General features: G+C 55.3%; 3 protein-coding genes across 8 annotated transcripts; 1 reads left to right on the forward strand and 2 right to left on the reverse strand.

Moving 5' to 3' along the window:
- The first annotated feature begins 32 nt into the window (after window positions 1–32).
- On the forward strand, window positions 33–5,225 carry P2RY4 (pyrimidinergic receptor P2Y4). 2 transcript variants are annotated; one of them, XM_090150516.1, is made up of 2 exons: window positions 33–221; window positions 3,538–5,225. In XM_090150516.1, the coding sequence occupies exon 2, from the start codon at window positions 3,554–3,556 to the stop codon at window positions 4,676–4,678; it is 1,125 nt and encodes a 374-aa protein (XP_090006642.1). In that variant the 5' UTR covers window positions 33–221; window positions 3,538–3,553; the 3' UTR covers window positions 4,679–5,225. The 2 variants fall into 2 exon arrangements, with proteins under 2 accessions (XP_090006642.1, XP_090006641.1); XM_090150515.1 differs by having other exon boundaries at window positions 33–661; window positions 3,538–5,224.
- A 348-nt stretch (window positions 5,226–5,573) lies between these two features.
- LOC116229501 (diacylglycerol O-acyltransferase 2-like) lies at window positions 5,574–9,565 on the reverse strand. Of its 4 annotated transcripts, none has more exons than XM_090150517.1 (8): window positions 9,365–9,565; window positions 8,131–8,259; window positions 7,960–8,067; window positions 7,724–7,794; window positions 7,313–7,517; window positions 6,485–6,659; window positions 6,200–6,402; window positions 5,574–6,091 (listed from the first exon to the last, which is right to left on the reverse strand). In XM_090150517.1, the coding sequence occupies exons 1-8, from the start codon at window positions 9,402–9,404 to the stop codon at window positions 5,913–5,915; spliced, it is 1,110 nt and encodes a 369-aa protein (XP_090006643.1). In that variant the 5' UTR covers window positions 9,405–9,565; the 3' UTR covers window positions 5,574–5,912. The 4 variants fall into 4 exon arrangements, with proteins under 4 accessions (XP_090006643.1, XP_031449857.1, XP_090006644.1 ...); XM_031593997.2 differs by having other exon boundaries at window positions 5,574–6,067; window positions 9,365–9,558; XM_090150518.1 differs by having other exon boundaries at window positions 8,157–8,259; window positions 9,365–9,550.
- A 1,290-nt stretch (window positions 9,566–10,855) lies between these two features.
- On the reverse strand, window positions 10,856–15,314 carry IGBP1 (immunoglobulin binding protein 1). Of its 2 annotated transcripts, none has more exons than XM_031593986.2 (6): window positions 15,088–15,314; window positions 14,715–14,999; window positions 13,081–13,276; window positions 11,993–12,078; window positions 11,582–11,694; window positions 10,856–11,383 (listed from the first exon to the last, which is right to left on the reverse strand). In XM_031593986.2, exons 1-6 carry the CDS (start codon window positions 15,273–15,275, stop codon window positions 11,238–11,240), a joined length of 1,014 nt encoding a protein of 337 aa, XP_031449846.2. In that variant the 5' UTR covers window positions 15,276–15,314; the 3' UTR covers window positions 10,856–11,237. The 2 variants fall into 2 exon arrangements, with proteins under 2 accessions (XP_031449846.2, XP_031449845.2); XM_031593985.2 differs by having other exon boundaries at window positions 10,856–11,386; window positions 15,088–15,310.
- Between the last annotated feature and the right edge of the window lie 34 nt (window positions 15,315–15,348).

The following is a 15,348-nucleotide window of genomic DNA, read 5'->3' on the forward strand; positions in this document are numbered from 1 at the left end:
GCAGGCTGCTGCTGCTGCTGCCCGCTTTGGGGACACGATGCCCGGGCCGGCCTCAAGGTGGCAGTGGCCGCCTTTCTCCCCAGGAGAGCCTGGCAGGGCTGCGGTACCATCCTGTCCCCGACGGAGAGAGGACGGAGTCTCCAGGGTTGAGGGCGCGTGGTCCCCAAGGGAGAAGAAGGGCCGCGGCTGGTTCCCATCTTCAAGGCGCCGTGATCCCGTGGGTGAGAGCATGCGGCACCCACGGATAAATGGGACGCGGTGCCCGTGAGTGGCAGACCGCAGCCGCCGTAGGTGTGGGGCTGAGGTCCCCGGTAACCGAGAGGGAAACGCACACATCTCACATCTTGGGGGCTGCATCCAGTCCGAAAGCTGCACGGGCGCAGGGCGGGACAGGACGGGAGCGCAGCAGCGCTGAGCCCCGCAGCAGCCCGCGGGGCAGGCAGGGACGCTGGCACGGCGGGTAGCGAACCGCCGGTTCCTGCCCCCGCCTCCGCCCACCTCCAGCCCTGCCTCTCCCGGGCACTTTGCTCCCAGCGTGGGAGAGCACGAGCAGGCACGACACGGCCCGGCCCGCACAGCAGCATGGCCCGGGGCCCTGTGGGGGACAGGTGTTTCCTGGGGGTGCCCCGCAGATGAGAGTCACCCCATCCCTGGAGTGGAGGTGAGGTGGGGGGTCTTGGGGAGGGCAGCAGCTGGGATGGTCCCACTGTGATGGTACCATGGCTATACAGACCTAGCCAGGCTGCTGGAGATGCAGCTTTGGCCCTGAGAAGAATGGCAGTGACATCCAGGGGGTGTAGGGCTGGGGGGGGAGGAGGGTGGGATCAGCCCATCCCTAAATCTCTCCTTCCAATCACACCACTGTGATCCTCTATCACCAAAAACCTTTGTATGTCATGGGGCAGCCACCTCCTCTCTTTCATCTTCCTCTTCAGCCCCCAAATGCCATCTCCTTTGAAGACAAAGCTGGCCCTGGGGCTGCTGCAGCTCTGCTCAGTGCTGCAAACCTGGCGAGGTGGAAGGGCTGGAACAGCCCACTTGAGGATGAAAAGGCTGTCACCTTCATCCTGCTGACACCTGTGGGCACCTGGGCAGGCAGCAGTGGGGTAATGCACAGCCCCAGCACCACTACCAGCCCCAGGGAGGACGGAGCTCAGGCAAGCAAAAGGGAGCTCAGAGAAATCAGGTCACGCTCCCCTGGTGCCAGGGCTTTGGCTGGGCTCACCGCGTGGTGATTAGGGACAAGGGTCCTTCTGCAGGATGTTTTGCACAATTTCCCCTTGTTTTGCAATTTCCGAGGGCTTAAGAGAGAAGAAAAGCCCTGTGTTTTCCCCGAGCCCCTTTGGCTCACCCACCCAAGCTCCCCTCTGCAGTCTATTCTGTGCCCCATCTCCAAAGGGCAGCACATGGTCCAGATACATGCCCTGAGGTTGTCCCCAGCCCCCTTCTGTCTCTGGCCATCATCCCTGTGTGCCACCAGCTGCACCCTCAGCAAGAGGAAAAAGCTTCATCCCCCTACCACAGCCCTGCGCAACCACAAAAGGGGCAGGGCAGAACTGAGCATCACTTCCCTGGCCCTGCATCATCCCCTGCCAGCTCCCAGCTGGGCTCAGAGCCTCACTGCTGCAGGGGGTCCATCCAGAAAAGAGCACAGAGAAAGCAATGGCTGGAAGAGCCTCACTGGGGCCGTGCTCGAGGAACACGAACAGCAGTGACGTGTCCTCAGGGTGGATGGGCGTAAATCAGAGCCCTTTAAACCGCTGCCTTTGATCATGACTAAGATGAGGAAGTAGGAAACCTCGACTGCTGAGATCAAGACTGTCAGATGCCATCTTCTTTTGCATTTTGGTTTGTCAGTGGTTTTCCTGAAGGCAGCTTGCTCAGGAGCAGCCAAATTACTTGCAGCCTGCTTGCAGCTGGCCTCAGGCTTCACCTGTCTTATCACCTGCCCTCTGCACTGAGCCACCCGGCACCACATTTTCTTCGTGCGTTTCTTACATCAAATGTCTTTTTTTTTTTTTTTTTAATTGGATTATTCAGATCATCCTCGTTTGTCAGCAGCTTTGCAGAGATTGGCCGTGGTGGCCGCAACCTGAAGCACCGCTACTCTTACAGGGCTTTGTGCTGTGCTGCTCTGCCCTCTGCCATCCTCAGAGGGTGGGAGAGAAGAACGGACCCCCTGGTTCCTGCTGCCCCCATTGGCATTCCCAGTCTCTACAAGGAGAGCAGAGCGAGGTCCCGCTGTTAATGTTTGATCAGGGCCTGCCTCTTGCTCTCTGAACTCATCCCGTCATTAAGCCGTTCACAGCAGGAAGGGGTGCTGGGTTTGGGCCCAAAGCTGAGCTCAGCCCAGAACTCAAACAGATTGCTGGGCTGCGTGCGGAGCTGGGGGCTGGTCCTGGTGCCATTAGTTAGTTTATGATCATCTCTGCAAACAGTGGGGTGTCTCTGTGGGATGATGGCTTAAGAGAGCCACGGATGTGCCCTGGGGAGATCCCTGCCAGCTGTGCTCCCTGCAAAGGAAAGCGGTAAAGGGGATGGGGGGGACAGGAGCGTGGGGTGGCACAGCTTTCTACTCACCTCTCCCAAACCAGCATCCTGAATCCCCTCCCCGAGCTGAGCTCTGCTCCATCACAGTGCCCACCTGTGGATCAGCACTGCCTTCCCTGAGCCCTTCCCACCACCAGCAGCCTGTGCTGACAGGGGAGGCTTTTGGCACAGCCAACCCCTGCCCAGGGCGGCTGCCCCGTGTCTGCTGGAGCAGCGGGCGCTGAACTTTAGACATCTCCAAAGGCGAGTGCAGCCGTTTTACAGCTTGCCCTCGCTTTTCACCCCCGGGGACCAATTTGCTGGGACGATGAGAATCCCGGTCTTTGATCCGAACAATGCGCAAAGGGGGAAATGTCCCGATGGCTTCGAACTCGCGCTGTGTCGGGCTGGGGTTTGGCACGGGAACAGCTCCTCTCTGTGTAGCTGAACTCACTGCTCTCCTGGGGAGGAGAGCCGGCAGCTAGAGGCCACTCGCTCCCAGGAATGCTCTCCCAAAGGCTCCTCTAACAGCCCCCCGAGGATTTCTCAGGGTCATCGTACCCCTCCAGACAATCCTTTCTTCTCCTCCTGCCTTTCTTCTGGGGAGGACCCCTCCGGGACTGGCGGCATTGTCACGGTGGTGCCAATTAGGCTGAGCCGGCTTCCAAGAGGCTGCGCTGGCACCGTGCGGGAGCTGCTGTTGCTGATCAAGGTTTCATTGTTCGCCGCGCCGCGGGTCTGCTGGCTGTCCCTGGGCACCCTGCCCGGCTCCACGCGGTGTCACGGCGCGCTGCTCCGAGCTACGATCCGCGGGTGTCACTGGGAGGGCTCCGGAGGGGAGGACGTGTCAAGCCCAAACCCAAGAGCTGAGAAAAAACAGAGAAGCATCAAAGTGGCCGGAGCTCCTGGAGGGAGGGAAAATCTGGCATCTTTGGCCGCCTGCCCCGCTTTGTGCCTGACAATGGTCGGGATCAACAGCTAATGTGTTTTTATTAACTGCTCCCGCAGCTCTGGCTGGGAGAACATGGACGCTCCGGTGAGGATGTTCTCACTTGCCCCGTGGACGCCGACGCCGACCCCCTGGCTGGGAGGGAATACAACCGCTGCTGCAGAGGCGAAGTGCGTCTTCAACGAGGAGTTCAAGTTCATCCTGCTGCCCATCTCCTATGGCATCGTCTTCGTGGTGGGTCTGCCCCTCAATTCTTGGGCCATGTGGATTTTTGTCTCCAGGATGAGGCCTTGGAATGCCACCACCACTTACATGTTCAACCTGGCTATCTCTGACACACTCTATGTCTTCTCCCTCCCAACCCTGGTCTACTATTATGCTGACCGCAACAACTGGCCCTTCGGGAAAGCGTTCTGCAAGATCGTGCGCTTCCTCTTCTACGCCAACCTCTACAGCAGCATCCTCTTCCTGACATGCATCAGCGTCCACCGCTACATGGGCATCTGCCACCCCATCCGCTCCCTCAAGTGGGTGAAGACCAAACACGCACGACTCATCTGCGTGGGCGTCTGGCTGGTTGTCACCATCTGCCTCATCCCCAACCTCATCTTCGTCACCACCAGCTCCAAGGACAACAGCACCCTTTGCCATGACACCACCAAACCCGAGGAGTTTGACCATTACGTGCACTACAGCTCCTCTGTCATGGCCCTCCTCTTCGGTATTCCCTTCCTGGTGATTGTTGTGTGCTACTGCCTGATGGCCAAGAGGCTCTGTAAGCGCAGCTTCCCCAGCCCAAGCCCCCGCGTGCCCTCCTACAGGAAGCGCTCCATCAAGATGATCATCATCGTGCTCACCGTCTTCGCCGTTTGCTTCGTGCCCTTCCACATCACCCGGACCCTCTACTACACCTCTCGCTACTTCCAAGCTGACTGTCAGACCCTCAACATCATCAACTTCACCTACAAGATCACACGACCCCTGGCCAGCATCAACAGCTGCCTGGACCCCATCCTGTACTTCATGGCTGGGGACAAGTACCGGGGACGGCTGCGCCGGGGGGCAGCCCAGCGGCCCCGGCCTGTGCCCACTTCCCTGCTGGCCCTCGTGTCCCCCTCTGTGGACAGCAGCATGGTCGGCAGTTGCTGCAACAGTGAGAGTCGAGGGATGGGGACAGCGTGGAGCAGAGGCGGGCAGTGAGAAGTGAAGTGGGATACAGCACAGAAGCCCTGGTCCCACAAACCTGTCTGAAGCACTGACCATGGGTCTGAGGGAGGGTGGCCATGGGGTGCATCCCAGGTCACCAAGAAAACAAGTCATTTGTCCCTCCCCAGGCACGCACAGAGTACTTGACCATAGAGTGCAGTAAACAGACTGACATTAGGGACAGTGGAGGAGCAGCCCTGTGTCAGGTGGTGACATGTGGGGACAGCAGGAATGGTCATGGTTCTGGCCACGGTCTCTCCTGAGACTTTGTCACTCACTTCGACAGGGCTCAGCCTTCTGCTGCAATGCCCTGCACTGTCTTCAGGGTGGGGACACTTGGGGGATGGGCATGGAGCCACATTTCAGAGATGTCCCCCAAAGCATCGTCCTGGGGGAGGTGATGAGGGGCTGTGCTGCTAATGGACCCCAATAAAGCACCTTCCCCTTCTCCACGTGGTCCCCCCGTATCAGGAGGAAGAGGTAGGACATATCTGTGGTGAGGGGACAGTAGCGTAGTCCCTTCATACCATGGCATAATGTGGGGCAAGCTTGGGGCTATGGGATGAGGAGGGTGACAAGAGATGGGTGGTGAAGGCCTGCAGGAGAATCTGCCTTTATGGGTGTTTGCTCTCTAAATGTTTACCCAGAGTTATGTTTAACTGAGGATCTGCGTAAAGACAAGCAGCCTGGAGATGCTTATCAGCTGCATCCCACGTCAGCCCATAAATGGGGCTGTCCCTGCCCCTCAGCGCACACCCAGCCCATGCCTGGGGAAGGAGGTCCCAGAGCACCGTCAGTGTGTCACCATTACTTGCAGCGCCACCAAACCCCATCCACCCACCCCCATGCTCTGCCCTGATCCATCCAGCACCCCAAAGCACACTCAGGACACGATGAGGGGGTAGAAATTTTGTATGAGAGATATCACCCAACAACCACATCGAGGCCACTGTCACTGGTCCCTGTGCTTGAGTGTCCCTCCCTTTGCTCCAAGGGGGAACACCTCTGCAGCCCGGCCATGGGGATGCAAACCTACCACCTCCCTCCTCTTCCTCACGACACCCCACGCCCTCCCTCCGCTCATGGTCACTGTATGGGGCCGTGCCCATCACTGCAATCCTGGGGTGGTACCTCTGGGGCATCCACCAGCCTTTGGGTGCCAGGAGAGGAAGAGGAGGAGGGGGAGCGGCAGGGCCTCGTCAGCCACACGTCCCCACACCCACAGCACTCACACGATGCGCAGCTCATCCCCTTCTGACAGCCCATACTTGGTCTTGTTGTCATTGAAGAGCTTGAGCAGGGAGCGCACATACATGCCATGGTACAGATCCACCTCCTCGCTGCTCGGCTCCTCGATCTTGGGCACCGTCACCGGCTCCCCCACTGCGGGAAGGGAAGCCATCAGCTCTGTGGGCGCAGGGCAGCACTCAGCTTGGTGGGACGTGAGCTGAGTTCCACCTCCCGGCATCAAATAGACACCCTCCTCCTCCCCACAGACCTCTTGTAGCCGCTCACCTACAGTGGTGATGGGCCGGGCGTAGGGCAGGAAGCCCCGCGAGCGCACCGAGGTGATGCCACGGCCATAGAAAACGCAGGGAGCAAAGCCCATCATCTTCTGGAAGCGCTGCTGCACGGCCCGCATCCAGCTGCCCTCCTCAAACACCACCTGGCGGAACAGCTCATTCTCTCCAAAGGAGAAGGAGGGCACGAGGAAGGCGCTGCAGATGACACACATTTTCAGGGGTGTGCTGGGACCCCCATGCCCCTCACCCAGTGCCCTCCCAGTGCTCCCACACTCACCCGTGCTGCAGGGCCATGCGGACAAAGCCTTTACGGTTCTTCAGGATGAGTGTGGTGACACCGGGGCTGCAGGAGAGGGACTCAGCTGCTCCACCAATGACGATGGCCACGGCGTTGCCGGTGCCGTTCTTGGAGAGCAGGTGGCCGATGGCACGGCGTGTCACTGGGCACAGGCCTATGGCAAGAGAAACAGTCTGTAGGGTGGGGGGGAACTGTGAAAAGGACCCCACTAGGGATCATGTCTGGAGGGGACAAAACAAGGGGACAGCAGGGCTGCAGGTGGGATGTGAGCACAGTGCACATAGAGTGAAGGAGTGCACATAGTGCAAAAAAGGCGGGCGTGGGGTGCAGGCAGGGTGTGCACGGGTGCAAGGAAGACATGTAGGGGGTCAAAAGAGTGCAAAAATCTGGGCATGAGTGCAAGCAGGGTGTGCAGAGCATGCAAACAAGGTGCCCACAGGTGTGCACAGGGTGTGCATAAGGTGCAGACAGCACAGATCAGGAACACACAGGATGCGAGCAGGATGTAAGCAAGGTGTGCAGATGGTGCAAACAACACAAGAGGAGGTAAGCATAGGATGCACACAGGTGCAATCAGAATGCAAGCGAGATGCGCAGAGGATGTAAACACTGCAAAAAAGATATGTGCAGGATGCAAACAAGGTGCTCAAAGGGTGCAGGCAAAGTGTGCACAGGTGCAGGCAGTCTCAGCCCATGCCCTGCCCGCTCCTTGGGAGCACAGCCAGTGGGCACAGCTGGGGACCAGAGGTCATGGCTGGAAGCAGGGATGCAGGCACCGGACCCCCACCCAGACCCCACCCCACTCACCCCCACTCATGAGGTACTCCCTGAAGAGGGGCAGGCGGAAGTTGCCAGCCAGTGTGGTGAGGAAGGGCCGGATGCCTGGGAACAGCTCAGAGAAGCCAGTGGAGCCAGTGATGAAGTTGCAGAAGGCACCGACGCAGAGGATGCCGTGGGGGTGGGAGCCAATGATGTAGTTGTGGCCGGGGGACAGGTCGTGTGTCTTCACCAACTGCAGGGACAGAGGGCTGTGGGCACAGAGGGGACTGACAGTGCTCTGTGGTAGCAGTGTGTGCTGCAGGCAAGGGCTTGGGGACACCTGGAATAACAGCACTGCTCCCATCTGGTTCATGGGAACTGCTTGGAGAGCACAGCATCCTTTGGGATGGTGCCACAGCTATTTGTATTGTCACCCCCACACCATACCCTGCTCCTCACCTTCACAGGAAAATAATCCCGAAAATGCCTCCACACAGACCACCTCCTCAAGCATGGCAGCCTCCTGCCACCTGCAAGTGGGACAGGAATGGGGTCAGGAGAGTCCATCCCAGCAGACAGAGCACTGCGTCCCTTTTGCTGCCATTTGTAGGCAGGAGGAGGAAGATTTGGCATTGCCCTGGGCAGACCCAGAGAAATGGAGCGTCCATAGGGTGCCCCATCCCATTCCATCATACCTTTCTCTGGTGTGTCCCAATCAAAGATGACCCAGGCCAGGTAGAGAGCAGAGATGGGCCAGAAGCGGGTGAACACCAGGTAGAGGAGCAGCACCAGGGTGACGGGGCCTGTGGGATGGGGTGGGTGAGTGAGCGCAAGCCCGGCCCTACAGCCCCCATGGCCCCACTCACCCAGCAGCAGGAAGCTGAGCACCCACTGGAGCACGGCAAGGAGCTGCAGCCAGGCACGGACATCCCTCTGTGAGGGCCATGGCACGGCCAGCAGTGTGCGCAGGGCGGCATGGAGGCTGGCACGGCTGCCTGCGGGGACACAGACACGGTGGGCTCAGCGTTCCCATCCACAGAGCCACCACCGTGCTAGGAGTAGCCCTGTTTGGCTGATGCTGGGACGTGAGCTGGATGCGCTGGGGATGCTCGATGTCTGCCCCCCCGGCAGTGCCAAGGACAGCAGTAGGGGTGGCTGCCCCCACTGTCCCTGAGGGACAGTCTGGTCCCACTCTCCACCTGGTGAACCATTAACCACCCCAGACAGTGCCAGGATCCAAACTCCACAAGTAGCCCCATCCCTCCTCCCCAAAACGGACCTGAGCCATCGGCCAAAGGTCTGAGACACAGCAGGGCCTGTAAAAACAACCTGAAATCTGCAGTGAGAGAGGGGATGGAGCTGTGCCCATTGAGGACCAGCAGCAGTCCCGGAGGGGAGCTCAGCTCTTCCCACCTCAATCCAAACCAGGAACAGCGCAATTGGGAAGAACAGAGCAATAGGGAAAAACAGAGTGCTTGATGTGACACCCTGGCAGAAGGATTCTGCCCCCTCTCCCCCTCAGTGCTGTCCCCATTCCAAACACCCCCCTGCTCTGCCACATTCCCAGAAATCCTCCAGCCCCGTGGCTCTCAGCTTTCCCAATGCCTGCTGACTTTTCCAGCAAAGACACACAGCCCATCTGTGCCTACCCCAAAGTTGCTTTTTTTAGCTCTTTTTACAGCCCCTGGAGCACTCTGTTGGTTTCCAGACTGCACAATGAAAACCATCAGCGGAGCAATGGGCGATGCCCAGTGCTGTGCCCACACTGCTCCCCAGTCGTGGTGGGAGCCTCCCCTGAGGAGCTCAGCCTCCACAGCTCCGGGCAGCGCAGAGATGAGAGCAGAACTGGCATCACTTTGCAGCATCTCACAGGAGGAGCGTTTCCTAATGCCTGGTCAGCATTAACTTAAGAAATCCCATTCCTGTTGAGCAACTTTATGTTTTCCTCTGGTGCCGCTAACCCCAAATTGTTCCCAACACCTCCCTTTCCCCTGAGCAGTCTTAAAGCAAACAGACAATAAGTGACAGCAAACACTAATTGCCCGAGCCCATACAGCGCCGGAGAGTTAGGAACCATTCAAACATTTGGATATTCCTTACCACTCAGATTTTGGGAACAGGCTGCAATGATAGTTTTCATGGTGGCAGGAAGCTCTGCTTTGGAGCCCGGCTCAGCGGGTTAAAAGGCAGGTTTGGAAATCCTGGGCGGCGATTGATCGCTCAGCCAGCCTCGGTGACCGCCCCAGCCGATGCGAGGGGGACGCGTGAGAGGAGCAGGGCCAGGATGGGTGCTGGAGCTCCTTGGGAGAAGTCACACAGTGACAACTCCTCCTTGTCAGCACCAGCGGCCGTTGCCCCCCAGGAATGGCAGTGGGTATTTCACAACCTGCTGTCCTGCTCTGCCGGTGCGATCCCCTTGAGTCGCCTGAAAATGTCACCCTGATGCTCAATGGGGTGGGATGCAGCTTGGTGAGCTGCCACAGCCAAGTGGTTCCCTCCTCAGCAAACCAGGAGGATGGCCAGGGTGGTGCCTGGCATCCAGACTTCTTCCACCAGAAGAAGCCTTCATGCTGGCATGTAATCCTGGCTTGCTAAAGGACAGGTGTGGAAGACCAAAAAGATTGGGTGTAACTTCACAAAATAAAAATGGGAAAGGTTGCCTTCCAAATGCATGAAAAAAGGAGGAAACAAAAGCAGCATGGAAGCAGCCCAAAGAGTGGGCCCCAGGCCAGCAGTGAAAGGGACAGAAAACCTGCAGGACTTCATCCAGTGAAGCCATGTCTTTCCAGAAGGACTTGCCAGGAGCAGCAGGCTGACAGCAACACAGAAGAGGATTTAATTCATATTCAAGATTGTGCACGTTGTTAAAACAACAAAAAAAAGTTTTGGAAGGTACAGAACCCACAGAAATCCACAATCTGAATCTGATCTGGTAAATCATAAAAAAAAAAAACCTGGAAAAAGAGCTCCACAGCATACCAAGAGGTGCTGAGATTGCTATGTCTGAGCAATTGTGCAGCCCAGCTGGCTGCTCAGGTGTGCATGAATCATGCTCATAAGAAGAAAAAAGAGCTGAATTCTTCTAAAATCCCATTGTTCCTAAAGGTGAGGGAGCAGCCCGCTGACGAAGCCTCTGCTGAGGCCAAATAAAAGACTGAAACTGCTCTGGGAAACGTGCTATCACACAAGCAGCAAAGGTGCTTAGTTTTTTGGTTTTTTGGTTGTTTTTTTTTAATCCTGACATTTGTAGCATATTTTGCATTTTAACAGATTTATAACTACCTTGATGGCAGCTGCTGGCCCACAGCTGGCAAGGCCAGAGCTCCCACTAGCTTGCTTTAGAGGAATCCAGATCCTTCAGGGCTATTTCTGTAAGGATATTTCAGAGCATGCTGACCATCAATGCATTACTCCTCTGCATATGGTACTGCTTTGTCCTGCCCACCTGGGGAGGAACAGAGTGATGAGGCAGTGGAAAGGGCCAACAGTACCCTTGGCCAAAATAACTGTCCAGCTGACACTTCCCACCTGCTGACACACGTGCCCTGGAAGAGACCAGGATGAAAAGCAAGGGATTTTCACAAGGAGAACTAGGCAACACAAGAGATTTTATTTTGTTTAAAATATAGAGGAAAAAATAAATACATCCACCAACAATACAAAGAGTGGTTTCCAAACTCAGCTGCTTTTCTTTCAAGGCCTTCCTCTGACTGGGAGGGCAGAGGCAGCCTGACCCATCACGCAGTGCCCACTGTCAGGAGCTCTGCGGTGTCAATGCACAGGACAAGCACACTCTCAGCCTGATGTTTCATGTAAACCAAAGCAAACTGTCACATTCACTCCTCTGATTCCAGTGACTCCCAGAGAAGCCAAGGATACCTCTGCATATGTACAGTGTATTTATTCCTACGTCTGCAAGACATAGGCAACTCTTACAGGATTTCCAGGCCCTGCTCTCTCTGCCGCTGAAGCATCAGCCCATGTTCTGCCGGTTGCCATAGCCTCTGGGGTGTGTATCTTTCCAGTCATCCCAGTCCCGAGCTTTTTGTAGAGCTTCCTCATCATCCTCCTCCTTTATTTTCTCCTGCTGCTCCTTCTGCAACTCTTCATCATTTGTGTCTGCTAAAGGCCGAGAACAAGGGTGAGGTCCAGACAGAAAGCAGGAAATGTCACAGAGCAGCCTAGCAACCCATTTGTTCTCAAACCTAATGGAGAAAGCTAGAGGGTGTTTTACATCCTGAATACATTCCCATTTGCCCTTCCCCTTACAAGGGTTACCAAATTCTCTATTCCCATTTTAGCTCTATTCTGCCTTACTTGGTGGCCTCTGAGGTGCACTCTGACCACGTGCTGCTTCTTCCCTTCTCTTCTGATCATACCAGTCGTTTACAGTCATAGTTGGCAGGCCAGGATATCCAGCACCAAACACTCTACAGGAAGAGAGAGATGGTCAAGGAACGTTCTATACGACTGAACCAATATCAATGCATGGAACTACTCTGTACCCCAACTTGTACTGATAGCTGAGACACTGAAGTATGCTGACAACAGAAACGTATCAGAAGTTTCCCCATCCCTCACCCAGATGTACAATACATGCAATCTTGATGTGACAACGCTGCCTGAAGACAATGACTGCTTTTCTGCATTTGAAAAAAGTATCTTAGACTCACCATGAAAACACAACACTGCATCACACTGTGTTTAAATAGTCAAAAACCAACATACTTAGCCTGAACTGCATCCCGGGTAAGAATGAAAGGTTTCAATGGAGTCCTGACTTGTCGAGAAGGACCGTGTGGTGGTGCTGAAGACTGAAATTGCAAACAAGAGTCATAAATCAATCATGCAGAGAAGAGTTCCCTTCTTTACCTCCCACCCCAAGCAAGTTACTAAGAGTCTTGTAGAAAAGAAATGCCTCTGCTGTCAGTGCAACATCCCAAGTCGGACCATTCAGCCCTTAATCCAGTTTAAATCATGAACTCCATCTGTGAGCTTCCACAAATCACTTCTCTTTGTGCCTTTGTTATACTCATTCTGATCAAAGCAGAAAGTCAACAGAGCTAAACCAGATCAGCTCAGATCAAAGCATGAAATACAGCTTATTTTTTCCATGGATCAAACATAGTACATTATAAAGCTAATCAGGCTCATCATTCATGAAGATATCACCCAGGGCACTACAGAACAGCAGAGCTCTGCAATAAAGAATTGCACAAACCAGCTGTGCCAAAGCTGGACTATGGTACACTCAGATTTTTAAATTCTAGACAGACATTTGAGGTGAGTAGCATGAAGTCTAGAAAAACTGTCCTACACATGATTAGCAGGTGCCTAAGCAGCTTTCTTCACATGGAATGGACGTGTTTTACTCTAACATCAGTATTTCCTATAGGCTTAGAAGTGCAGTCTTGAAAAAAATAAAAGCCACGAAGGTCTTGTTTTAATTAAAAAATGTATTTACTTCTTTAGAACTAAAGGTCTGGTACAATCCAGCCAAGTGGAAAAAAGCCTCTGTGTGCAGACCAGCTATGCTCTGATATTCAGTGCTCCAGCATTTAACAATCCACGACTGTCTAGGATACGTGGCAGCACCAGACAGGCACTAATGCAAAAATCACCACTGGCCATTCAGAATTAAACCAAGCCCCATCCATTCATGTTGTGCATGAGCTAAGACTCTAATCTAGGATCCAAAGAACAAAATTTAGGAAACTCTGATGAATTCCTCCAAGGTTCATTTACCCACAACAGCTTTTATCATGAGATCTAACAGCAGAGTTTGCAGGACCTGCAGATCAAGAGAGACTTCATACCTGCTTCATCGTATCTCTGCTCTTCAAGATGACCATTTCCTGGTCGATGCTCTCAATTTCCTCAAAGCTGATGTTGACCCATTTCTTGACCTGCAGTAGATACAGCTCCCGTACTTGCTCCTCATCTGCCTGCCCACTCTCCACAAAGGTTCTCAGAGAGGCCAACTTGTTCTCCAGTTCCTTTTTCTGCTTATATCTGGCTCAAAGAGAAAATAATAATTAATTCCAATAAACTTTCTCTAGCATAGCCCACCATGTCTTCCAAAATAAACTATTTCTTGAACATGAATAAAATTTAGTTAGAGAGCTATCTCCTGCCCCATGTTAATTGCTTTTCACAGAAGTGCCAGTTTCTGATCACTGTTCACAAGGGTAAACAAATCCCAGATATTCATAAAGAGCCTCATATTGCTGAGGAAAGTACTGGTGAGAGCAGGACCCACTCATATAGCAAGGGACCAACATTCCCATAGAGCTAAAGCAATGACTTTCAGGAACATAGCAGCAGATCATACCAGCTGTCATTTCCTGATGATCTCTAAAGAAGCACAAGGAAGAGGCAGAACACCAAGCATGAGGATGCAACTCCACCTCAGTGTGAGTGACAACACAAGTTTTTGACGAATGAAAACTACAGAAACCAGAAGAGTTCCACTGTGCTTACAAAGGCTTTGAAAATGCATGACCATATACATACCTGCAGCGTCCAGATCTTCTCCACCCACCTTCCCCATTCTGTCCTACTCTCAACTCCAACTTGGGCACTGCAATGGATTTTTACTAGTCTTTGCCAGAGGTTAAAAGGACAACTGAGCACATTTCCAATTTCTGTCTCAGATGGTTATATGCCTGCAGATGAGCTACTATGCTTTTGGCTTTCTGGATTTTCTTGGTCTGTTTAAGAGAAGCAGGGGGCAGGGAGGAGGACTACCTATCTAACGTACTTCCAGGGTAAATCACAGAATGGCCAGGGTTGGAAGGGACCTCAAGGATCATGAATCTCCAACCCCCCTGCCACATGCAGGGTCACCAACCTCCACATTCAATATCAAACCAGGCTGCCCAAGGCCCCATCCAGTCTGGCCTTCAACACTTCCAGGAACGGACAGGGCATCCACAGCCTCTCTGGGCAAATCCTTCAGATACAGGATCACCACAGAATGAACAGTAAGAACCAAAGATTAGCAGCCTATGGGAGCTGAAAGGACACAGAACCTACGAGCTGTTCTATAAAACGCTCTACAGAAAACCCTGAAAAACACATTTTAAGAAGTTGAGCACCTGCCTGCCCAGCCCTGTGCTGCAGGGAGGCAAAGCAATCCGCCCCTCTCTGGTTTGTCTGCAGCAGGACAAGCTCCCTGTAGTCAACTAATGACAACGGCACCTGGGACGGGACAGCTCCGCGTGGTGACACAGAGCTCTGGGAAGTTTTGTCGCTGCTGCTGTAACTGCAACGGCTGGTCCTCCAAGCAGGTCAAGCACGAACCTGCTCACAGCAGGGCTTAGGCTCAGCTCACAGCTGAGGTGGGGCCAGCTGTGGTGGAGCTCAGACACACGCACTGACACACACAGACACACGCACACAGACACACGCAGGAAGGCTGAGCCCCCAGAGCCCCGCCCGCGGCCCTCACCTCTCGATCTTGGCCTGCCGGCTGGAGGCCATGCCCAGCAGGCTGCTCGGCACAGCGCTCCCGGGCTCGCTGTCCTCCCGCGGGGCGGCGGGGGGCGGCGGGGCTCCGCTCAGCCCGTAGGAGCGGCACAGCTCCAGGAAGCGGCACAGGTGCCTCCGGCCGCTCTCCAGGTGCTCCCGCCGCCGGCTCGGCTCCACCTGCCGCAGCGTCAGCGCGCCCAGCAGCGCGGGCACCAGCAGGTACTTCAGGTCGGCCGAGGCGATCTCCTCCAGCTCCTCGTTCTCACTGCGGACGGAACAGACCGGCCTCGCACCTCGCGCCTCGCGCCTCCCACCCCGCCCGGCGCTGCGGCCCCGCGGCCCCGCGGCCTCACCTGAACAGCTGCAGCTCCTCCACCATGGCGGCCGCCCGCTGCAGCGCGCCCAGCCCCTGCCGCACCTTGGCCTGCACGGACGGCGCTCCGGAGGACGGCTCGGTGCTGGCCTCCACCTCCTCCAGCAGCCGCCAGCCCCTCTCCAGCAGCTCCGGCAGCCGCGGGCCTTCGCCCGGCGCCTCCGCCATGCTGGGCCGGGAAGGAACCGCCTGCCGCCCGCTTCCGGTTACGGCGGCGACGCCCCTTCCGCCGCCATCTTGG

The sequence above is a fragment of the Phasianus colchicus genome, chromosome 14 (assembly GCF_987193195.1).
Source record: "Phasianus colchicus chromosome 14, bPhaCol1.hap1.1, whole genome shotgun sequence".
Taxonomy (NCBI): Eukaryota; Metazoa; Chordata; class Aves; order Galliformes; family Phasianidae; genus Phasianus; species Phasianus colchicus.

Excerpts from the sequence above, each read along its gene's own strand:
- P2RY4 (XM_090150515.1), top strand. The coding sequence starts at position 633 with ATGAGAGTCACCCCATCCCTGGAGTGGAG. Across the intron at positions 662-3,537 it reads ACCCCATCCCTGGAGTGGAG|CTCTGGCTGGGAGAACATGG; the intron begins GTGAGGTGGGGG and ends CTGCTCCCGCAG.
- LOC116229501 (XM_090150517.1), bottom strand. The coding sequence starts at position 9,404 with ATGAAAACTATCATTGCAGCCTGTTCCCAAAATCTGAGTG. Across the intron at positions 8,260-9,364 it reads CTGTTCCCAAAATCTGAGTG|GCAGCCGTGCCAGCCTCCAT; the intron begins GTAAGGAATATC and ends GTGTCCCCGCAG. Across the intron at positions 7,518-7,723 it reads GGGATTATTTTCCTGTGAAG|TTGGTGAAGACACACGACCT; the intron begins GTGAGGAGCAGG and ends CTGTCCCTGCAG.
- IGBP1 (XM_031593985.2), bottom strand. The coding sequence starts at position 15,275 with ATGGCGGAGGCGCCGGGCGAAGGCCCGCGGCTGCCGGAGCTGCTGGAG. Across the intron at positions 13,277-14,714 it reads CGGCAGGCCAAGATCGAGAG|ATATAAGCAGAAAAAGGAAC; the intron begins GTGAGGGCCGCG and ends TCTTTGAGCCAG. Across the intron at positions 12,079-13,080 it reads GCAGAGATACGATGAAGCAG|TCTTCAGCACCACCACACGG; the intron begins GTATGAAGTCTC and ends TTGCAATTTCAG.